The sequence below is a fragment of the Haemorhous mexicanus genome, chromosome 3 (assembly GCF_027477595.1).
Source record: "Haemorhous mexicanus isolate bHaeMex1 chromosome 3, bHaeMex1.pri, whole genome shotgun sequence".
Classification (NCBI taxonomy): domain Eukaryota; kingdom Metazoa; phylum Chordata; class Aves; order Passeriformes; family Fringillidae; genus Haemorhous; species Haemorhous mexicanus.
The window spans coordinates 42218685-42243829 of NC_082343.1; the positions used below are offsets into that span (position 1 = coordinate 42218685).

A 25145-nucleotide genomic window follows, 5' to 3' on the forward strand; every position below is an offset into this window, starting at 1 on the left:
GACCAGAGGAAGCTATCTCTTGCATAAGATACAGTTAATTCCTGTGGCACCCTATAGCTGAATGACCTGCCATCAAAAGCTGTCCTTCTCCTCTGGCATGCAGGAAGATTGTTCCTTCCCATTCATATGTACACTAGGAACTCATGGAGTTTGCAGGAACTTGCTCTGAAGTTTGTTGTTATTTTTTTTTTAACTCTCGAACAATATATGAATTACATTCCATGGCAGAAACAAACTCAGCAGTGTAACACTCAAAACTATTCAGCAATTTGCCTCACAAGTTACGAAAGTGCACCTCTTACTAAAGGAAAAAGAATTCCTGTTACCTTTCAGCCCACCCAAGGGAGTATCCTGCTGGTAAAATCCCTGTCTGTGGACCCATAAGCTTCTCCCTTTTAAACTTCTATTCTTCAAGGTTTGCTTTTTTGTTTTTACTCCAAATTAGATAAGACGGCATCAAAAGCTGGGTACGTGTGCATGCCAGAGTAAACTTTATTGTAAATTTAGTTACTTACACATTTGGTGTCAGCAAATGAAATGAGACACAGTACTGCATGCTTGCAGTCCACTTTTCACATGGATGTTTGTGATAGGGAATCTGAGCTCTCTGCATGAAACTGTGTGTTTGGGTAAATCTACAGAGATAAATTACAGATGGTAATTCAGATTACTGCAAACAGTATGAAAACAGAGCATGTGAGGAGCCCCTGTAAAATAGGTACTTTTCCTGTTGATAGAGTATATATGGGACTAATAAGCATCCAGGCTATCAAAGACAAACTTTCTCTTTCCATTGAACAGTTTTATAAAAGTGGAGAATGAAGCATTGGTCATGCCTAGGATTTTGTCCAAAAAAATCTGAGATTTTTTTTTTAAACTCTTTTCTTCTTTTACCCTGAATTTAAAGGATGTCTGGTATTTAACCGTCATTCAGAGAGAAAGTCTGTTTTGCCTTTTTTTTCTTTGCTTCTTTCCCCTAAGGAAAGAATGTAAGTTTTCATTCCTTTTGTTTTGGAACAGTGTAAAGTCATATGAGAAATATCCATTTTAAAAATCAGCTGAGCTTTTCAAAGCCTGTGAAAACCAATTATGTGCAAATTCCCTTTGATTTGATTTAAGTGACTACATAAGGTGCACAGGAATGGTAATCTGGCCTATTTGATTCTTAAACAGATTATTGAGCAGAACAGTAACTAAATGCCCAAAGAAAGAGGGACACAGCGCTATGTGCTAAAGTCTGAAAAGGTAGATGCTGCAACTTTCCAGACATTATTAGGCATTACTGAGTTTTTACAAGTCTGTTCAAGATATAGCATCTTCTGGAGTAAACAATACTTCATCATCTCTGCAAAAGTAGAGGAAGAAAGAAAAGCACAGATCCAAGGGATTTTTTAATGTAACAATTTTTGATTGAGAGATTCCTGGTTTTTTTTTCTTTATTCTTAGATTAATCTAGGGTTTGGACATAATTTACAACAACAACACAGCTCTATACTGTGCATGTGCTATGACTTGCCCTTACTTGTGTCATCTGTACATTTATGTGCTGTGCCTACCCCGAAACTCATTACCTGCACTGCCAGCACTCTGAAAGTGGCTTCTTTATAAAAATCCCCCCAAAAACATATTAATTCTCTTTCATTTCTTCTAACAACTCTTTAGATAGCTCAGTGACGGCCGGCCAGCCGTATACAATCAAGAGAAGCTACCCACACCCTCAGAAATCACCTTTGTCTAATCTGATGTTGCTTATTCAAAAGTCAGGTATTCCTGAACTGAATCATTTTGGCTTCTCACAGTCAGTCCTTCCCGACAACAATTCAGCCCACCTATCTGGGAGACCTTGTGTGGAATGAGGTAATTTCCTTGCTGGCGTCGGTGCTGCTCACTCTGCTAGCAATATGAGGTCCCTAGGAGACTGGCTTAGTCCAGATTCCTAAATTTCAGATGCCTTTAGACAGATGTAACAAATTCCTTCCTAAATCCATTGCTATTTGCCTTTAAGGCATTAGAAGAAACCTTTCCCTATCTTGCTGGGAAATTTTTAAACCTGCTTTCTTATCTAAGCATTGCTCTTCCCTTAAAACGGAAATACCTTATAGGAAACAGAATAAACAAAATGTTCATGGACTAAAGCTCTAAAGGATGATGGAAGGATTTAGTCTGACCTCCTGCATATTACAAGCCACAGACTGCACATAAGACAATAAAGATTTTTTATTTTCTGAATGACAACATGGAAAGTGTTACTTTTAAAGAAAAAAAATGTCTTTTAATGAAATAATGGAATCATTTTCATTGAAGGCAAATTCCTGGCAACATACAACTTCACTTTATAGTCTTTATAGAAAAAACTTTGTAGAAAAAGCAGTATATTTTTCTAGAGATTTGGTTTGATCTGGCTTGAACTCACAAATGCTTACTGAAATGCTAGAGGCGAGTGTAAAACACAGAGATAATTTTGGCTCTGAAACTCTTTTAAAATCAGGTTTGTTTTGGGGAAGATTCAATGATCTGTTTGCTTTTTTAAACCTAGTTTTCTAACCTCGGATGAATATTCAAAGGAAACCACAATCATTATCCATAGCCTTTTATTGATGGAAGCCAAGTAAATCATAGAGAGGAGACCTTGTATCTTGAAGACAGACCTTTAGCTTTACAGGAACAAGACACTTTTCCTACGGGCATTTGAGTAAGTGAGAGCAATTAAAACTGACGGTGCCATTGTGCAGCTACTCAGGCCAAACACACAATGACTGTATTATATACTACAATAGACACTTTATTTGTTGTATTCCTCTTAGCAATATATGTCTGGTGAAGACAGTAATTGTCCTAGCTGCCTTCCTTTTAGTCTTGTGTAAGTCTGTATACTTACACTATACACAGTAAATACTTTTATATGTGTGTATATATATATATATATATATATATATAGTGTAGCCTTTATAGTCTGCATACAGACTTGGCCTTCTTATACCTGGAAAGCTGATGTGATCTGAATCCATAGGGAAATACAAACAGTAGCTCTTTGTTGAAAACCACATGGTCACAATGAACCTTATTATAAGACGTGATTTTATTCAGTGCAATTTAGGCTCAAATTAATGTTGGAATATGCAAAAAAAATAGCATTCTGCATCAGAGAATCAGGCAGTGTCAACCTCAGGTTTGGAGAGAGGCCACTCAGGAAGCAAAGTCTGCTGTCACAAAGGAAACTGCAGGTCATGTCTCTGCTTCTTAGCACATGTTGGGATGGACAGACAGATGCCAGAAGGCAAAGAGTCTGGATCCATATGGCAGGGTCTTACCTCTGAGCCTGTGGTGGCCATCTCAGAAAAGTCTGGGAAAGCATTGTGTAAAGGGGAAAGTGGGTGAAATTAGTTCTTGAGTAACAGTTTGTAATTATAGGTAATGGTAGAGAGAACAGTTTGTATAAAATGTATTTAGTTTCTAGTCTTTCTCATGGATGTCTTTGGAGCTTTCATCTCATACCAACCAATAAGGGCTTGATATTCTCCAGTTAGTAAAGGTGAAGATCACATATATCTATGTCAAGGAGCTGAACAGATGCAGTGAGTGAGGACACTGAGGGATGCTGTTAAGTGGGGTCATTCTCCCCTGCATTACACAGCTCCAGATGTGCCACCCAAGATGTGTGGTGGCTGCATTGCATGAAGTATTTGGTTGCACCTGAAAAAAGGGACAGTGGAGGACCTGTTTGTTGCCTTTTAGGCTTCGATTTCTAGTCCCAGCTGGATCATTCTCTGCCGTAGCTTCCTTGCTTTCTAGGGAATTAACATCCAGTGTCCCCAAATTACATGTCCCAGAGACAACCATACAAATGAACATGAGCTATAACAGTACATTTCTGCAGGCTGTTTGAGGTGAGGTGGCCAAACATCTTCTCATTAAAAGTTCTCTGCATGCTCTGAGGTTAAATTTTATAACCTGATGATTCTTCTAAAAAAAAATGAAAAATAGAAAAGGAAATCCTTGGTGGAAAGTTCTTGGCGGCAGGAACAGGACACATGGCAGCCAGGGAGGTGATGAAGGCTGGGTGGAGGGGTCAGGGTGCAGGAGCAGCCCAGAGGGAAGGTGACCCCCAGGCAGCTGACACCAAAGGATGGGCTTGGGAGAGTGCCTTTGGCTGCAGATGATGCAAACGCATTTGGGATACTTGGCTCCTAACCCTGGCATGTTTCCATGGTGCACACACCTTCCTGACAACCGCATGCTATTACTTAATGTGGGAGGCTGCTGTGATTATACGCTAACCACAGAGCTGGAAAATTATTAACCCTCCTGTAATAACAGAGCTTTAAAGTGTCCCTTTTTATCACCCTCCCTGCCTATCTTGCAGCCTGTGTCAGTCCTCTGTATTTATTTAACACCATCTGTGGAGAGCTTTCCCCCTTGATTTCTAGTAACTTAACATCAGACTTTGAAATTGTTTTCCTCTCATCTCAGCTCTTCTGGAATTCTTCTTATTTCTGGTTTTGTAGATTTGTTCTGAAGCCCTCTTCATCTCGGGCACCTAGGAGACAACATGTGGGTTTTCAGCCTTTTTTGATTTGCGAGCTTCTAAAAATTTGTAATGTAAATTCATAGTGTGGTACAGTGTGGTTAGGCCTGCTGGCATTAGGCTTACTGTTCATAGTTACCTTTCTTTGACCTTCTAGAAGCAGGCTGTGCACAATAAATACTGGTTATAAAGCTGGGGTTGTAGGCATACTAGGTGTTATATCAATTTCAGTGCCCCAGTGACAACAAAGGAGACCCAGGATGAAACATAATCAAAATCATCAAATCTAAATGTAGTGTGAAGAGCTGGAAAGGCCATTAAAAAATCGTACCCATTTTATTAGAGGTAATTTGTATATGTGAAACATAAACCCACTTTTTTTGTTAGAGGGAGTAAAAGGGTCACAAATTTCTAACAGATAGTTAAATGCACATTTCAGATGATTCAGATTTCAGGTTTAAATAAGGTAAGCACAGAGGAAGCTTTCCTGAAAATCTTGGTGTAACAAAAAAAATCACCAAATTATTTTCAAGAAACTCAGCCCACTCCAAAGACATATTTAAAAGAACCATCCCCAAAGACATTAGCTTCAGCAGATGTGACTAAAACAAAAAAGGGAAAGGGTCACAGCATTAATTTTAATCACCAACATCTCATTCTTAGGACCTCTTCAGTTTTGTGAACTTTTTTCTTTGGAAAATACAGTCAGAGTCAGTGACAAGACACAAAGTAGTCCAAAAACCCTTTCTGCTTTGACTACAATTGTGGACATAATCACATCCATCTATTCCATGATCTGCCTCTTCCCAAATATCTATATATACATCTAATGCTAAGAAGATGTACTGAAAACTTCCATTTCAAGCAATAACTTCGTAAACCTCAGTCCTTATGAAGAATAGAGAGTTCTATGCCAAGGTGAAATTCTCAGCAGTCAGAGGTCACGGTGTGGTTGATAAGCCCCTTGTTCTTCCACTAATGCATAGTGGAATAGAAATACTGGGGAGACAACAGATACTCATTTGGTTATGCACAGGAGGATGTTGAGCAACACAGTGAGCACACAGTATGGAATCAGGAAAATCTTCCCTTTGGGAATAATTTATCTTCATGTAGCCCTTCAGGTAGCCATAAATTGCATGTGAGATAAGGAATTGTTTAACTCAGATGATCTCAGAATAGGAAACTGTGTTTGCCCTAGACATTAACTTTGTCCACTTTCTTGCCATTGAATAGGTAAAAAGTGGCTTTCTGCATTGCATTTTTAAGGCACACCCAATTTTCATGCTGACTGCAACTGTCTCTCCTCTTGCTTTTCTGTGTGTCAAGTCAAATGACCCTTCTAATAAAGAGCATGAAAATGAACTTATGGTTCTCTTCATTGTATTCTTTAGAGAAAGTTAAGTAAAAAACAAAGGAAAGTGCATAAAACCCCATACTACTGGAGTTTTCTGCCAAATTCTGTACAGCCAGACAGTGGTTAAACTCTTCATAAGTGAACTTTTTGGCTTTCATTAGTAAATGAGCTAATAATCTTAGAAAATGCAAGATTTAATTTGTGTTTTGGCATTATAGTGGTCATGACAGTCTTGAAGGAAAGCTTCACTGTTGATGCTACAGCTTGTCTTACAGGGTGCAAGATTAATTTCTGGATACCCGGTGAAGCATAGGTCTTGTTGTCTAGAGTCAGTGTATCCGTATCATTCCATCTTGCAAATTGTAGAAGAATTTGGTGGGGTCTTAAAATCAATAACACCCTGACACACTGACACTGCATGAGTTAGAACCTTTAGCTTTTTAAAATCACTTTTGGTACACTAGGAGTGGAGAGAAAATATTGCATGTACATGTAGGAGTGAAGGTTTGCAGTAATGCATATTTCCTCAGAGCAACTTGCTAGCCTGACGTATCCACCTTGGGCTGAGGAGTAGGCATCCAGAATGATTTGACAGAGCTTTTGAGCAGATCCAGTTGCCCAAGTCTACTGGAACTAAGATTCACCATTTGGGACTTCTAAGACTACAATTTGCGTTCAACATTTCCTGATCAACCCTGCGTGGTCAGTTTGATCTGTGGCCTTTCTCCTCTTGATTTGTAGCTTACAGGATCAGCAGACTGCTGATACTCTTTCAGTTTGTGTTTTGAAAACCAGAATAAACATGAAATTCCATTACTGTGCAAAGCCCTAACCATTTCCCTGATTCATCACTAACACAGATGTGACATGGCAACAGCATTCTCCCCAGCCAAGACAGCCATAAACACAGTTACTTCCACAGACCGCACTCCTTCAAGGTGAGGTCTGAAATCTTCCTTATTTTCCATCTGTCATGCCAATCATCCCACTTGCTGACATCCTGAGAACAGCATGAGGAGGATAAATGAATCTGTGGAGTAGGTCTATTGACTTCCCAGGAATTGTCATGGGTGAATTTGATGCGCTCCACCCCTAATTACAAATGTTGAGACAGGACAAATGCTAGAATGCTCGGAAAAAAAAAAAAATCAGAATAGCTAACAATATTCTCCAGGCTTTATTATCATGATAACACACAAATTAATAGGACTGATGGAGGCTGGACTTCTGCTCATTTCAACTGTTATTCTGTTGATGTTCTGCATTGCAATTTGAGCAGGCACACTGTGATGGCTTCAAACATAAGTATATATACCAAAAATCAAGCCTTAGATGAGCATTTTCCTGATGATCACTCTTCATCTGTAGCTGATGTATCACAGTTAGCAGCTAATGGTGGAACTCCAGGTTTCCTTAACATCCATGTAAGATACTGGAAAGCTGCCTGGATTCTGTTTTGGTATCATTGGATGTTTGCATTCCTCACAGGCAAGTTTCAGACATAGGACTCTTTGTGTTCCAGAGTAAAGATGTTCTTCCCTTCCCATGGTCATTCCAGCTGCTCATGTCAGGGCAGCTTCCTTGGGAGCATGTTCAGTGACGAGGACTGAGTTTGTGGTCAGGGAGCTTAGGAACTACAGCTCTCTGCAGGAGCAAAGGCTTTGCTGTGGTGTGGAGGGCAGAGAGGGGCTGGACTTAAAAGCTGAGCTGCTCTCCTCCACTGAGCACAGCTGGAGGGAATCCTTCAGCCTCAGTGGAATTGAGAAGGGCTCAGAAGGGGCTGGAAAATGAAAGCCACTGCTATTGCTTCAGAAGAACAGCAGTAGGATGGTCCTTCCCTGGCATGCTGTTGTCTTGTTCCCTGTCAGACAGCAGTCACAGATGCCATATTTTGCTGCACAGTTCTTTGTCTAACTGGGGATTTTGTACTTGGTAGTCTGGAAGGACTCTGGATTGGACTCCCTCATCTTGCAGCTCATGAGTGATGGGCCTGTGATGGGCTTTGGGTGCTGGTGTTTGCCCGTATTTCAAGTGCAGCATCCAAATCACAGCACTGCCACATGAGCAGTGGTGGGGCTGGGTTACAGCCCTAAGAGGATCTTAAAGAACCTAGCAAAGGCTGGTGGGGCTGGAACCACCAGAGCCCTTTGGTGCCATGCTCAGCCTGCTTCATCCTGTTGGCAACAACTCACTCCCCAAAGAGCTGCTGTTAGCACCTGCCTTTCAGTTGCTCCTGGAGCACCTCTCTCCTTCAGCTCTCACCTTCAGAGCTTCAGACTGGGATGTGGAAGAAAGCACAAAAGACTCCAGCATAGCCTTAAAATGTCCACTGGACTCAAGTTCATCACCATGAAAATCATCCACAGCTGATTTTGAGACTTACCGCTGCCTTTCTTTTGCCCAGTGCCCTGCCTGACCAGAAGTCATTGCAAATGGAGGTCTGAAGGACGGTGTGTCTGACAAAACATCTGACTCTATCCCATGGTTTGGGTAATGCATGTGGACTTCAAAATCTAAGATTGTGTCAAGGCCAAAAAAACTGGTAATTATCCAGTTCCAAAATTGTTTGTGCAATAAAAGGATTAACTAAAGTTTTTAAAATCATAATTATGATCTATTCTGCAAATTGCTCCTTAAGCTTCCTTAATTCCCTTTCTATTATCATTTTTACTTTCTTTTCTTTCCTTTGTGGTTTAGAAGCAATTTGCTCCTACACTGAAGTGTAAATGTCTGCCTAGAACAGAAGGAAACTGCTGATCTGGCACACAGATTTCAGCAGCAGATGATTTTGTTTCACTAGAGCTTGGAGTGATGATGACAGATGTTAGCTCCTGCAACAGAAACTCTGCATAAAGCTGCTCTGAAGCAGCCATTAGATCTATACACTTGCTAATCGAGTCACAGTAAAAGTGCTAAACTTCTCACTGCCAAAGTTTATCAGGTTTGGTGCTAGACTTCTAATTGTATCAACAACTGACATTTTTTGCATACTCTTGGGCCTTTATAGTACAAGAGGCAGTGAGGTAAAAAGGTTTTGTAGGTTTCTTCTGAAAAGGAAAACAAACAGTGAATACTTCTGTTTTGTATGGCCATGATCCCATGGTTGGGCATCCCTTATTTTCATGATGAGGTTAAAAGATATTTTTATGGTAGTTTAATGATGTTTAGTACATACACATAAAAGAATAGGGCATCAGAGTATTTATTGACATTTGTTGATTTTAAGTATGTTTCAGCTGTTTGCTTAGGTGGCAGGTATTCTGGGGTCCTGTCAGCAGAGCTAGCCCAGTCTCCAATGAACAGAGGCATCACACTTGTACCCAGTGGTTATCAAAATTCTTGGTGTACTTGCCAACAAAACACACTTCAGTACACTGAACTATCTATCACGTCAGTACACCATTGGCCACCCAAGTCTCCTGCCCTGTTTTGCACTGTCCTCTTTCTTCCCTCCAGAGTTCTGGTCCCAATGCAGTTTCTGCACAAGCAGACAAAGGGCAGCGCTAGGGAGAACATCCAATGTCCTGCAGTACACAGGGGAAGTACCACCTGAAGCACCACCTGTTCTGCCCTTGACAAAAAGTCACAGCTCAGTAGCATCACTGCACTGAGTGATGTTTCTGAGCGTCACTTAACACCTTACAGCAGGTTCTCTACATTGCTGGGGTTCTCCAGCACCACAGGTTTCCCCTGGATCAAGTGTGGGCACATAACTGTATTTCTGTCAAATTAGCCAAAGCACAGAATGATGTTTGGGCCAGCTTTATGCTTTTATGTTGGGTTTATGCTGGCTCTGGGTGGAGAGGAGGTATCTGACCTGGCAGAAAGTGTGAGTCGTAGAGGCAATGATACCTCATCTGGCATAAAACCTGTCAGTACAAAATTAAGTCATCATTTTTCTTTATTTGAATTGGCAGCCTGAGTTCATTCTGTATCAGCACTTTCATCATGTGTCTGGCAACATTTCTGAGGGAGTATTAACAGCCCTAAAGCAGGATTTACTGAGTTGTGGGACCACAAACTTATTTTTTGAGCTTACTCTGGTAAAAAGGCAGGGAGCTACTGGGTGGCACATTTTACCAGGTTTCAGAACACTCCTACCCAGAGCACTTTTCTGCTTAAGAACAATTTCCTCCTTCATGAAAAAAACACCCTCAAAATTCCTAACTAACCAATAAACCCCACCCCAACACAGAAAATCCCTGGATTAAAAGATCATATGTAACTTTTGACACACTCCCCCAAATGAAACCTTTTGTGTAAATGGAAAAAAAAATCCTTTCATGGTGTAGAAAGTCAACAAAGCATAAATCACTATTTTGTTTGTTCTGTTGCTAGACATGCTGAACAAGAAACCACTGCCAGACCTGTGAATTTCTCCAATTAATCCTACCAGAGTGACTATGTCCAATACTCTTGGAGCAATGAAAAAAATGTTCAAACATATTCCACTGACTAAAATGTAATGTTTTCCTAGTTACAGTAAAGATGATGTTATGTACTAGTTAGAATACTTGAGTTAAATTACTTTACATACCTTTTACTTTTCTCATTTTCCACAAATTATTTGAAAATTGAGTGGTTTCAAAACATAAAATAGCTTCCAAATAGAAGGTATTGGGTGAAAGTTGTCTTTCAATATTTCTGTTTGCTACTGAATTCTTGGAGTAAACAATCACTCTTTTACCCAGTTTCTGCAAAGCACTCACCTTTTGTTTCAAATCCAGTTCAGGCAGCTGAATGAGGTAATGCCTACATCTCCTAGGCTGGGAATGTACTCAGACTGAGCACTGAAATAGGGTAGGAGGATAATACCTGCTCTTTTGTAAATTCAGGGTGAACTTCAGCTCCGCTCCCAGACTGCTGTCCTCAGAGGAAAGAATTAGGACTGCTTGTCTGAACACAAAAAATTCATTTTGTGAAGAAGTAACAAAATGACTTTTTCTGTTTAGACACTGATACAAAGCTTCATATCAGTGCCCTTAAATGCATTCAAAACACATTACTTATACATAAATACATGTTTTAAATGAAGAGTTTCTTCTGACAAAATTGCATCACTTTAGGTAAGTCAGTTAAGCACTAGCCTGTCCTCAAAAAAAAAAAATACCATTTTCAAATTCTTTCATTTAGAAGCAGGTACTGGAAAAGTTTTCCTGAGGCAGAGGGAGAGTGGGCCCTGGTTCTGACTGAGCTACAGTGATGCTCTGAAAATATAAAAGAACCACTCTGCACAGTGATCGTAAAAACACAGAACTATTTCGTATCAGAGACCAGAATAATTTTCTTTAGACATCAAAGTCAGACAAGCATAATTTTCAGTACATTAAATAGTATTTATTGAGTTTGCAACTTCAGGGGCAAAGCTATTATCTCAGTCCCAGCTAATCACACACTGTGGCATGTGGCCTTCATGTTCTTTCATCCATTCAACAAATGAACAATAACATGGAACACCATGAAGAGGGGGGTTGAAAAAACAACCCTATGCTATTTTGGAAAAAAAAAAAAAAGGAAGCAAACTGAAGTCTTGTTCTCATTCACAAATACACCTGCCTTCTTGATTAAGCATATTATGTTTTTATGGAAGAACAGATTCATCCTCCCAGTGTTTAGGAGAAGGTATGGGATGGCTGATCTGCAATAAAATAAAACTATGTAGGAAACAGAGCTTTTCCATATGACCACAATAACAGCTAGATGATTAATACAGACTTCAGACTGCAAGAGGGAAGGACACTTTTTTCTTAGCAAGTCTTTATGTCTTGACTGATCCTGTGGGTGCATATGGTTAAAAAACCACCAAGGGCCTGCCTGTAAAATCTTACAGGGGAGGTTGTTTTCATTTTCACCATGGTGACCTTTTTGGATAATTAAAAAAGTCATGACATAATATACACAGAGATTCATATTTACAGAATAAATGGCAAAAGAGGGAATTACATACAGTGACATTTACGTCCAGGCATTAACAAACAAGATCCCTTGTGTAGACTCAAGGATTATTCACAGCTCCTGTAAGAAAGTCCTTTTCTCCGCACATGAGTCCTTTTATTTTGCAAATGAGAGCCAGCAGGATGTCTCACTGTAAGAAATAGATGCTTGCTCTCCCTTACACCATGGTCATGACCTTCAGAGAGGCAGGCTGGAACCTCCTTATCTTCTTCTTCAGTGCCTTTGAAGCTTTGATGCGACAGATTTTGGGCACTGGAGGAAGAGGCTTGGAAGAGGCCTGGACAGTCACGGATTGTCTGACTGAACCTTCAGGCCAAATCAGCTCACTTTCATCCCCCTCATCATAGTCAAGAGCAAAGCTGCTGCTGTCACTGCTGCCATCCCAGTCGCCTTCGCTGGACTCGCTGTCCCCGAATCGGTTGGTTGTGAAATCGCTGACCTCCCCTTCGCTGGTCTCTGCGATGGTGGAGTGGAAGAGGGAGGCGCACTCTGCAGAGTACTCGGAGTGGTCTGACTCGCTCTTGGCACCGTCTCCGTGCTGCTGCCCCTTGGAGCGAGCCCTCGTGCTGACGGTGCGCGGGACGCCGGCTCTCCTCCCTGGCTGCCTTGGCGCTCCCGGGCCAAAGCTGTGAGACAGGCTGGCCGGCTGCGCCTTGGCAGAGATCTCCACTGTGGACTGCCACTTGCGCTGCTTCTTCCTGCTGGCTGTGTCTGCACAAGCTGCTTCCAGGGAATACAGTGCATTGGCAGAGGCTCCGTAGAGCTCTGGGCCGGATGGCACAGTGGGGAGCCTGACCTGCACTGGGAACAGACTCGACTCTGAGCACGATCTGCCAGCCATGTCACCAGAATACGAAGGTCTCCGCATGAGGCTCTTCATTCCTTGTGGTCTTTGGAGCTGATTCCACTCAACAGGCAGCTTGGTGGCCCCTTGAGACCCTCTCACTTTCTCCATGCAGAAGGCTTGCTTCCCAGGCCGAACGACTTTTTCACTGCTCCTCCTCTTTATCTTCACTGCCTTTGTTTTGGAGCTGGCAAACTTTACCCGGACTTGATGGGATTCTGCAGGGACAAACTGAGCATGGACAAACTCAGCTCGTGCCACTCGTTCGTGACCCCCAGTGTAAGCCAATTTGGCATTGCCGCACCTTTTGATGGGCAGTTTTCTGGATGGGACAGCTTTAGCATTCCAGGTGTCTGGGCTAGAGTCCTCTTGACACAGCTGTGAGTAGGACAAACTGCGCTCCATGCTGCTCTCTGTTTCTTCTGCCAGAGGAGAGCCCCTTGCTGCTGACTTGGCAGGATAACAACTATTCACAGCTGATGGCTCTGTGTCAGGCCGAGCGGATGACTGCTCTTCATTCATACAGCTCATGATCTCCTGCTGCTTGGCACATTCCCCCTCTGGCACCTCTCTTGACAGCTTCCCTTCAGCTTTGTTACTCTCCACAGAACTGGTCTGTTTTTCCAGCTGGCTACTGCTGCTGTTAATTTTCACTCCACCGGTGCTGGGGGTTATAATGAGTCTCTGGTGCGTTGCAGCTGGCTGGTTCTTGGGTGAAACCCACTCACTGGCCTCAGCCCGACTGCTCCCTTTGCACCTCGTCAGCTGCAGTAATTTATTGATGTAACCCCCCGGCTTGACCTCAGTGGTTGGCCTAGTCTTAATCAAGCTGGGACCTGTTGTACTAGGCATAGGTTTGCTGGGAGGAGCTTGGAAGTCTGATTTTGGGGATGTTCCCACCAGGGAGAAAAGGGGACTTTGTAAAGCCACTGCATGGAGGGGGCTTGGGTAAGGATACACATCAATGCCATTCTTGGAGACCAGGTCATTCTGGAATTTGGGGTCCATGCTGAGCAAGTGCATGTCTCCATTATGGCACAGAGGCAACATGGATTTGGGATCCATTTCTGTCTGAAATCTAGTGTCCGCTGGAATGAGTCTTTCCAAGTCACCTATATGGTGGATGAAAATAAACAACCTAATTAAACCACAGACAATTACATTCAACCCAGTTCATGCTAGAAGTGCTGTATCAGAGAGATGTGGTAGCTCTTACTAAAATCAGTAGCATGGATAAAGAAAGTAATTTCAGTCTTCCAAGGTCACTGAATAACTTGAAAGCTTTTATCACCTAAGCATAACAGAATTTAAAATGCTTTTTAATGCAAATAATGAAACTCTTTCCATTGCAGGAAATTTAAACTACTTGGATGCTACTTGGATGAAAGTAAATCTGTGCATATACAGAAAAGTTCTAAAATGTCACAGACCAGCAGGAACCCAACTAGACAAAAACAAGGGATTATTTTTATTTCTTAGCAGAGAAGTCATAGAAGAATGAACTGAAGAATCTTTGTTTTCACAGAGGAATAAAATCTAAGGCTAACTACTCAGGCACATGGGAAGTGTAGTCCCTGAAGATGACATTTATAGACACCAACTCCTATCTCTTCTATTTAGAAGTATTGTCAATGGTGCTGTAATTTACTCTTCGTGACTGCAGCACCCTCCTCCCAACAGCATCTCCTGTGCACAGAGAGGAGAGGCTGTATTCTTGTGTGAAGAAAGGTTGTTCCATCCAGACATGTCATTCAACAGAGTACTAAGGAGCTGAGTTACCTCTGGCAGCAAGAATTCTGGAACCAGTTAGCTTGGATTTCTATGTAGTACAATGCAGACTTCAGTGCCAACAAATCCTCAGCTAACCAATTTTGTGGGTGCCTCATGCTATCACGAAACTCAACCATCCCATTTAACCACATCATTCACAAACTATGTGAATAGTCACATGATGACTATTAATGTCCTGTCACAGCAAGCTTTTAAAAGACCACAAAAATCTGGGGTGGTCTGCAGCGTCCTACCTATGCACAGACCTGACACAACAAAGGTTATGATGACAACCTAACAACCGAATTTCATAATGAAAATTCTTTAGGAAATTGTTGGCAGTGTGTAATGCTGCACTCTTTTGCAAACAAATCAGGAAGGAGTCAAAAGCATGTTGTGCTTGCAACGTCTCAGCAAGCTTTCTGCTTGCCAATGAAAGAAAAGGCAATTGGTCTGTACTTGCCATTTCCTCTAAGGAGAGGAAAAGAGAAATTTCTTCCCCTCTCCAAATGATAGTTTTCTGAAGTAAAATCTTGCTTCACTTCCTGCAATGTGGTCAACTTTATGAGAATTGTTTCTTCAAGGCTATACTCACTACTACCCCACTACTTTTGTTTTTCACTGTGAAGGAAGTAAGAGGCTTTAGCCAGGAAGAAGGGCTGAAGGAGGTCTGTAGTTTCTCTCCCACATTCCTGCTCAGTATCAGCTATCCCTTTTTGTGCTAGTCTATATAAAAAAAAACAAACATAAAGCCCCTGGAGTCTCAGCAACATGTTTCAAGGCAGGAAAGTTTTTGAGAGAGCAAAATGTCTGCAATCTAAACATGGAAGCCATGGGTCATTAAGCTCAGCTTCAGCCTTTGACAAGCCTTGAGAAGACTTTGCCTTTATGCTGTAATGGCTGTCATCCCTCCAGGTGTGTCTACACACCTAAGTATAGAATAGGTGGTCTTTGTTTCTGTTCCAAGCAAGCCAGAGGTGACTTAAGCTCAGCTCAAGTAGCTGTGGGAATGATTCCAGAGTGGCACAGTACTTGAAGTGAGGTTCCTCATAGCTTCCCTGTTTCTACAATGGAACTGCTACACATCTTGCTGGATCACTCTAACACCGATTGCTTTGAGGCTATGGAAGAATCTGTGATAAGAAGTGATATGATGTCACTTGACAGAAGGTAAACAAGCAATCTGGAATATTAATAGACTTGTCCATTTTGTTGAAGGTATGATGCAAATTCATGGCTGATCCTTTTAGGCTCATGACTGCTCTCTAGATAGTCAATTAACTTTTGGTATTTTTTTGTCCCTAACTGTACATCATAAATTACGAAAAAGAGTCATTGTGTGAGTCAACATTAATTTGTGTAAATAGGGAATTTTGAGTTTACTTGAAATCTTTAATACATCTCTGCACTTTCACACAAGGTATTTCAAATACTGAAACTTTAAAAAAAGATCTCAATAGTCTTTACAATTTTATCTCATAGACTAGAGTATTTTTCCATTTCTAAATGCATAGGTCCTCGTATTTGTTACTATCTCATCCATATATTTTTAATTGATTAATTCTATTATTTGTTACTGTTTAAAAGTATCTGGAGTATGGAGACATGGGGAAGTGGGACAGTAAATGGTTTGGCTCTGTGGTTTTGATCCGCTCTCACTCTGTGTATTGAAATTGAGAATTATATATTGATTACACATGACTAAACAAGGTCCTAAAAGAGCAATAACCAGGAATATGCCCTTCTCTTGAATGAAGTACCCAGTTCTGCTATCAATTACCTGTGGAAACTGGCCTTGGCCTGGACCTGGCAGGAGTCCCAGAGACATCTCTGCTGGCTGCAATCCGACATCCATCGCTGGCATAGGCTCCCTGCTGCTGGAAGCTGGTGGTGTGCACAGTAGTTTCATCTGCAGACTTGGGTCGGTAATCAAACACGCTGAGCCTCGCTTTAGGGTGTTGAGAGCTGGGTAAGAGACTGGTGTGGGAGGAGGAGATAGACTCACTGTACACAGAGGTGCAAGAATTGGAGAGTGAGCAAGAACCACCATCACTCAGGTCATAGAATCCTGCAGAGTAAACATAAATAGGATATTTCGTATTTACAGCAACTAAACATGCTCTGTAGAAGAAATAAATCTTCATTTGCTATGTGCCACAAGCCTAAATTTATTATCATTTATTAAGGTAACATTAACAGAGGTATACTCTAATTCAACTAACCTTTACTGGGCTTCTGCATATTTATTTAGGCCCTGAGCCAGCTTGGCACATACATGCCTGCTTAGTCTCGAGGGTGGGATGGGATGAAGTGCTGCATCATCATGCCCAGCTCTTCACTGGGGAATCTCTTTGGGGATTATGATGCAACTGGTGTAAGACAGGGACCTCTGACACTGTTGTGACTTGTACTAGGTGCATGCAAGCACGGATCAGATTAGTGGATTGGACAGAGCAAAACTAGCCTGTGGTCAGAGCTGCCAAGTCTATGATAGCTGGAATGTCTAAGGACAGAGAATGGAGACTAGCTTCTCTCTCCATGTATTGAGATAATTTCCAGTAATTGTGGAAGCATTAAAAAAGGCTTTGTATGAATTCAAGGTAGGAAATTTTATTATTCCTCTCTATAACAGAGAAGGAATATTTTCTTTTGAACTGTGCCTAAGTGAACAACTCCTGAACTTAAACACACCACAGAAACTTGCACTTTTTACATGCCTTTTAAGTACCAGGCTACAAATCTGTATGTTGTATTAAAAAAAAAAAAAAAAATCTCCTTGTCTCACTGAAGACTTGAGGCTTTGCAAAAATTCTGTTTAAAAGAACTACTTTCATTGTGTCTGACTAGATAACAGAAACCGGTTTTGACAGACATCCTAGCTATAAAAGTCTGAAGTACAGCTCTCTCTGTGAATCAGACCAGAAACCTGATACCCAGTATCTTTTTGTCTATGAGAGCTTTACTCTGTTGGGGTAGTTTTTCTCAGTGTCTTTTAATAGTGCTGTTTTTCTTCTACATAAATTCATTTGACAGGAGCACTGCAATAGTGATTTTCAAAGCCCTAGTGAGGTTCAGAATCCTCCCTGGATTCAAGCAGTGTGTTGATATTGGTCTCCACTTCTTTTAAGTACTCTATCCATTTCACCAATGATCATTCTACCCTGCACAAGGTAATTAATAAGTAAATCTGTCTCTCCTTCCATGTGTGGCTACAAGGTTCATTAAAAAAATTAAATAATCTAGAAAGAATACTGTTTGAGTGAGTGAGCACTTTCCGACTAAATCAACTTTGCAGGAAAATTCCTAGCAGCTCTGTGAGCCCACTCTGTGCCAGATGACTTATCCACCTCAGCCATGGGGCACCGTTTCTGACCAAATAACACAGAGTTTTGCTTAGCAGTTGGCGCTCTTCAATTCTCCTAGCACCATCCTCCTGGGAATAAACAGCCAAGTGCAAATTACCTGAGCTGGGCCGGCTGTCACTATCCAAGTATTCACTGGAGGTCTTAATGACGTCCAATTTCAGCTCACTTATTCGCTGGTCTAGCTGATCCAGGTGGCTTTTCAAGCCGACATCCTGTCTCCTCAAACGAGACTAGATAAAGGTAAGAAGGAAGAAATGAAGAATAATCACAGTTAGAACCTCAGCAGCAATGCATGAATTCAGGCCATCTGTGCCAGCAAGATTTTATTCTCATGAAGTGTTTTCCTTAGCTAGGGACTGTTGCAGTTGGCTCTCTGTAATGAGACTGACCTAATGGACAAGGACAAAACATTTCGTTTCTCCGTATATATTGTCTTCTGCCCAGCTAAACATGTTCTCAAAACTCACTCAGAAGGTACTTACTATAACTTTTGGCTTTTTTATTATACCCATGGCAGGAACTGTACCCCTAAATACAACAGAAGTCTTTTAACTTAACATATCCTTATTGCGCTGCACGTTGCCATACACTGCCTCTGAGCAGAAGAGGATGTAAATGCTATGGATTGTCTGCACAAACTCTTAAGATCTGCCAGATGAAAGGAAACCACTGTGGCTGAGGCATCTTATTGCCCTACCAAGTAAAGGCAGCATGCCCGCTCCAGTAAAACCCTTGGCTTTGATGACACGTCTTTATAGTTGAAAGGATACAATGCAAGAATTGTGACATCTATTTTACTGCAGGTTTTCCTTACTTGTCTTGTGGCCACATATCTCCACCCATTTCCTGGAAGGAGAAGGTGACATTTGAATATGGTGGGGAAATGACTGTATTTAAAATAAATGGTGAATATTCCTTCAGAAGCCAGCAGCTAAATCTGTTGCCTTCTGCAATCACTGCCCAGGCTGATATGAGGTAACAGCTCCTGCAGTTGCTCCCCCAGTATTTATGCCGTCAGCTTGGCAAGGCAGATGGCCAGGCGTGAGGTACCAGCCAAAGAACCACAGTTGGTTTCTGTCACAAACTTCTCACGTGGCACCTGGCAAATTATCTAAAGCCCTGTCCCTATTTAGGCAGCTTCTAATTATATCACACCTCACCATCCGTCCTACAGTACTCTATAGAAAGGTGGTCCCTTGAAGTTGGTTGCAAAGTTGTGCTCAAAGCTCTCAAGGGGATGGGTTTCCACTCAGTATAATGGTAAGAAAAACATTATTAAGATCCTTCTTTATGTGTACATTTCATATTTAAAAACACAAGTGGAAGTTCTAGCAGCATTTCCAACCTCAAATATATAAAAATAAAAAATCTAGGTCCCTTGAAGCAATTAAAGTATCCTAAAATTAAATGACATGCAGAAAATCAAGATCAGTATGCCCACGTTTCTACCTCCTTCCTTTTGTACGAATTATTCAGCTTTTAAAATTTGCATAGGTTTCTCCATAGCTATAAATACTAAAAGAAAAAAAAGCTAAGATCCTAAGGTAATCAGTAAATTATTAGAAATTGTAAGAAAAAAACATACAGATGCCCTGAGTTTCACAAGAGAACTCTTGAGGCTGGTGATGCTGTTGAGAAGAAAAAAAAAAAAATTTTAGCATGCTTTTAAAGAGGACTGGAGGAACATATAAGACACAAGAAATAAAGCCCCTTTTTGTTAGAGTCACATATCTAGAAAGGTTTAAACTCAAAAGGCTCATTACTGCTTCCCAGGGAAATCCACAGTGATTTTCCCTGACTTCCCTCTTCCTGTTTCACATAAACAAAAAAGAAGGGAAGAAATGGATAATAAAGGAGATTTTCTATTTCATCTGAATGATGGATGTATGACCTCCTCAGTACTTCTTTATTTCGTGGTAAAAAAGCAAAACCATGCCATGCCTTCCTCAATCCCACCTACCCAGGAAATCACAAAGTTTTGTTTCCGTGGCTGGAATTAATTGCTTAATGATTAATGTTTTGCCAGCCAATCCCTCAGTCTGTGGTTTCTGATTAATGACAGAGAGGCCACAAGGCTCTCAGGTATTCAAACATTATTTATTATACCTCCAGGTTCTGTCTGCGCTTTCACAGCATTTTAACCAACACACATGATTTACATCATCGTTTTTAACCCTTTTATGGTGCCTCACACCATTGGGTTTTCACGTTTCCAGCCACTGACCCAGCTTTGATCTCTGAGTTAACTACTTCTGCACTCTAAGAAGAGAGGCATTCCTCAAACCATTTGGATAAGAATGACTTTTCCGGTGTGTTTGTTTCAAGCTGTTATTGCTCCAATACCCACACTGGGCAGAACTCAAAACAGTAACCCCTAAATACACTCTTCCTCTCTTCACAACATGAATTTTACATGTGACAAAACCTTGCAGGTAAAACCATCTGTTTGCTTTGGGCAATGCAGCTGTGAAGCCTTCTGGACACTGCACAGTGTGGGACCAAACTTTCCCAACCAACAAGTACTACCAATGGACTACAGTTTTCGGGAGGCAAATCTGGAGTATCATCATACATCCCATTTTTCAGAAGGAAGAACGCTCTCTGAAAAGCAGGTTCCTTTACAACAACACAGGCAGGTACCCCAGATCAAGGCACCAAAACCCCCTGGTCATACTTGACTATTCTTCTCAACTACTAATCTCTTCAAAGTCAAAGGGGAGATGTTAACACTTCTTGGTTATAGATTAGCATCCTATAATTCTAATAATCTGACTTCATTCTGGAATGCACAAAACATAGTATTCTTTTCTAGTTTTGCCCACACATGGGTCTTTTTGTAACTGATGGTGCAAAGCAGCATCAGGAAATTACTATTATCGATCCCAGACACTTGTAATAGAGCAAGGTGAATTCCTTCCAGAAGGACTTTTTTTTCTCTCAGCTGACAAAATTTTGATTCAAAAAAAATAGTCCCTGGTTTAAAAGACATTTTCTTGTATTTAAAATTACCTAAAGGGAAAAAAACCTGTGTAAAATGCAGGGTACCAACTGTTTGTTTTTATCTCTTCAGTATAATGTATCCCTTCTCACATTTTTATAACATTATAAACCACCTGAAAGCTTGCAAAACAAAATAATCAGATTCAAATAAAATAAGGTTTATAAATATGTCCTCTTGAGGAAAGAGCTGAGAACATACTGGATGTTGCAGCCTTCGATACCCACCTACACTGACAGCAATCATAGATTTCTTTCTTTGCATTAGCGTGAATTTGCATCTCTTTCCTCTTTGTCACCATGATGTTTGGCTAAGAGGAGTTTAGCACCTTCAGGATCTCTGAGAGTGGGTGGCATCACTTAACTCAGCTCCTCTTCTGCTACAGAATTGACCTCGCATGTGCTGTAGTAATTTGCAGTAGCCAGAAAAGACCTTGGCCACCAAAAAGAGCCACTGGTTAGGGCAAAAAAGGGCATGACTGTTAGGGGTAGCAGACTGCCTACAGCAGAGTGCCAGAAGGCCAGCTGATCACTGGCTCTGGTAATTGTTGTTGGGGAAGAGACTGAGATTCTGGAATGGCATCCATATGTGATGTCTATGGCATTTGATGGCTCTGCTCTATTATTCCCAGTAGTCAGACTCAAGTCCTTAAGGTTTCTGCCTCTGCTCTCCTGTTTCTCACCCTACCATTATAGAAGAAGCCTGTCTTGACTTTTTATCTGCCTTGTTTCCATTTCTAAGATGCCTTGAGCCATGTTCAGCTGACACGGCTTTCTCATTTTATGTTGTGAGGACCAAACTTTTTATGAATTAAACTGTGACCACGTTAAAGCTCAGGGCTACAGTCCTCCTTGAAATCTGGAGCAAGGTGCACTGCAAGGAAAAGTTACATTTACACTGTTAAGGAGTTTCTCAATCTGAAAGTTTACAGAGCAGCAATCACATACTGTATCCTCCATGGGCCAACAACTACAGTTGCTGTTGTTGCTGAAGACATGTCACTCCTTGAGCAAGGCTGTGCTTTGCATTTTCTGTTGTTTTCAGTTTAACTTCATTTCCTGCAATCATGAACAGAACTTTCATAGGTTTTAAGTGCAATACACTGCTCATGACCCACTGGGAAAGTTTTCAGCCTGTGGTCACTGAGATCCTAGATCTGTCAACTACTTCTAAAATGACTGTAAAAGCCTGTTTTCGACTGGGTTTACTTTGCTAGTAAGGAAATTTGAGGTATGCACCTCTACTCAGATACACATCTGCAACTTGCAGGGGGAAAAAACCAATAAAGCTACCAGGAGGCCTGAAGAGTACAGTTTGAAAAGCCTCCAGCAGCCACGGGTCAATCAGAAGAGCTGTGTATTACTACTTTAAGCACAACTGTATTTTTGCTGAAGAACCTGTACCTGGATTTATGCACTTCTGAGTCATTCTTCTGAAGCTTTATGAACGCTTCCCTCCCAGGCATCCCAAGAGACATGTTTCCTATAATTGCACTGGCACCTACTGGTGAAATCTGTCCCTCTCTGGAGGTGTGCAGTTATTCTTGAGTCCATTCAACTCCTGCATTTCTAAAGGGCAGCAAATAAAGGGCAGCCTCTTTTTCCTTCCATTTTAATGGCTAGTTTCTCCCACATTCTTGGAAAGCCTTGTAAGGTGCAAGTAAAATCCTGACAAAATAATATCTTAATTCTATCTTAATATTTTATTTGAAAAATATTACGACAAATGAGTAATTACAGCACAACAGCTGACATGAAAAGAAGTACAGTCACTACGATCAGAGCTCATTGTGTGATTCTGTTACCCCACTGGCCTCAAACAGGTAATAAGTGTTCTTTTGCCCAGTAAAAAAAAAAAAAAAAAAAAAGTTAAGAAATTACTTAAGATTATCACTGACTGGTAATCAAGCGGCTGTCTGTGCACTTGTCTTGTATTTTCTTAATTTAATCAAGATATGCCCGCTGCTGTGTTTTCACACAGTGGTGGCTAGATTTCCCTGAAGGTTAAAGCCCATTTTATCTCGAGATGCTGCCTGAGAAAGCTGCCTACGGGGAGTGAATAACCCTTCTGTTTTCACACCTGATGGATAACTAAGGGCCAAGACTTGCACCAGTACAGCGAGGGAAAGGATTCTGAATTAAATCTGAGTTTACTGAGGTGTGTAATTGCCTATACTAGAGATTAAAGCCCTTTACCCTTTGATTATTGTCTCAGCTATGAAACTCGGTTCAGCTACAAATCAGAATTGTTTTTTAGTTTCAAAAAAACCCCCTGTGTAAGTGGCCGGTGCAGCACTTCAAATACAAGGTCTGGCATTCAGTTATTCTTCCCTTTTGATCACGCCATCCGTGGAAAGAACAAAGTACTCTCGTCCCACGAAGCGTTTCCTGGCAGATGGGCTCCCACAGGCGCACAGCCGCGCGGGCACACAGCGGTGCGCGCTCACAGGTGGAGGCGCAGAGGTGTGCGCGCACACACCCACCCAAACCCCCGAGCGCTGATGCAGGTGTATCCCAGCCCGCGTGTCTCTTGATCTCCTATGCAAACGGCTGCTGCCATTGAGAGCTGAGCGCTGTATTACTGAAGTTAATCATCGCCTACTCCTCGGCTCCGATGAATGAGCGGTGCCGCGATAACAACTTCTCCCCAGCGCTCCCCCTGGCACGGCGCCCGCCGCCGGCACTGCCCTCTCCGGGCCAACCGGGCGAGCCCCGCCAGAGCCGCGGCAGCGCTCGACCGCTACAGCGGCTGTGGCGGGGCTCGCCCACCGCCCCGGCCCGGCCGCTCGCCCCTGCCCGCGGAGGAACCGCGGCCGGCGGGGCGGGAGCAGCGCAGGGCCCGCGGCGGCAGCGCCCTGCCCGCCCTCGGTGCCGGCACGGCGCCGGTGGCTCCCGAAGGGCAGCCGGGTGTCTGACAGCCCAGGGCCGCTTCCGTCCGCCCGCGCTCGGCACCGCCGCTGGGCTCACGGAGCCGGGCAGCGCGGCGTCCCGTGCACTGCGGTCCCTTACCAGCTGCTCCTTCAGGGCGGAGAGGGTGACCTCCAGACGGTGCTCCTTGCTGTGGGCGAACAGGGGCTGCTGTTCTCCGCCCTCCGCCGGCCGCTGCGGCATGGCCAGGGCGGCCCGCACCAGCTCCCGCTGCTTCTCCCGAAGCACCTGGAGCTCCTGGAGGCCGGCGAGGGCCGCCTGCAGCCTCTCGCCCACCCGGCCGCGATCCCAGCCGCCCGGCCGTGGGGCGCCCAGCAGCATCGTCAGCGCTGGGCCGCGACACTGGCCATGGCAGGGGGGCGGCGGGGAGGATGCGGGGCTGCTCCCGCTCCGGGCCGTGCCTGCGTTGAGGTCCCCTCGCCCCCCTCCGCCGCTGGCACCGGAGAGAGTGAAGCGGAGCCGTAGCGACTCCTGCGGTTTTGGAGGAGAGGTGGGGACGGGGGAGGGAAAGAGGGAGGGCGGGAGCGAAGGAAAGCGGCTGCGGCTCCAGGGAGCGCCGGGGCCACCTCTCGGGTGGATACGCGGGGCGAGGAGCCAGTACCCAGCGCTCCCTCCGCCCCGCGCGGGGGCGGCTCCTGCCTGCCCCATCCCTGTCCCTGCCTCTGCCCGGGGGGCTGCCCTTGCCTCGTCCTCCGCCCCAGCAGCGAAAAGGGATGGGGTGCTCGCCCTCTCTCGGCAGAGACAGGGTCCGGCGAACCGGTCCAGAGCGCCGGGGTGAGAGCGCCCGTTCCGGCCGGGAGCGGTCCCCGGAGATGCTGCGGAGACCGGAGCCGAGCCGGTCGTCCTAATGCTGCCGCGTGTAAATTAAAGTGATGCGAGGATATGGTGCGAAGAGCGCTCGCGGTTATAACAACGCTTCCCTCGCAAGAACGTGGCGCTTGTGACTCTATCCCTTCTTCTCCTGGCTGGTGGTGCGTCCTGCCAGGCACAGCACTGGCACTCATCTTGCTCTCCAGAAACCGACCCAACTGGGATCTCACTGTGCAAGTTCGCTGTCTTGTTCTGAATTGTTGATTCTCACTATGGAAGCAGGGCACAGTTCTGTCTTGTTAGGTCCAGATGTAGTTCATTCCCCTCTAAAGTCATTTGAAGGGCTCAGGACGTGGTTTGAATGGGACACGAAAGCACAGTTGGCCGTGGAAATTCAAGACTGTGGTGTTGTTGCTACCAAGATATGCCAGCATTTAAAGCTCCCAAGACAGGCAGCTGCAGCTCCTTCAGAGGTAACTGCTTAGCAGGCAGCAAAGACAGAATGCATAATCTGTAGTGATGCAGTAGGGGACAAGAAGCCTTGATAAGAAGAATCTGATGAACATAGTAGAGACTATGCTACAGGAGATGTAA

General features: G+C 43.2%; 1 protein-coding gene across 1 annotated transcript; it reads right to left on the minus strand.

Moving 5' to 3' along the window:
• Positions 1-11197: 11197 nt before the first annotated feature.
• Positions 11198-24389, minus strand: DACT2 (dishevelled binding antagonist of beta catenin 2). Its single transcript, XM_059841524.1, has 4 exons — positions 23823-24389; positions 17914-18046; positions 16232-16519; positions 11198-13793 (listed from the first exon to the last, which is right to left on the minus strand). The coding sequence occupies exons 1-4, from the start codon at positions 24387-24389 to the stop codon at positions 11995-11997; spliced, it is 2787 nt and encodes a 928-aa protein (XP_059697507.1). The 3' UTR covers positions 11198-11994.
• Between the last annotated feature and the right edge of the window lie 756 nt (positions 24390-25145).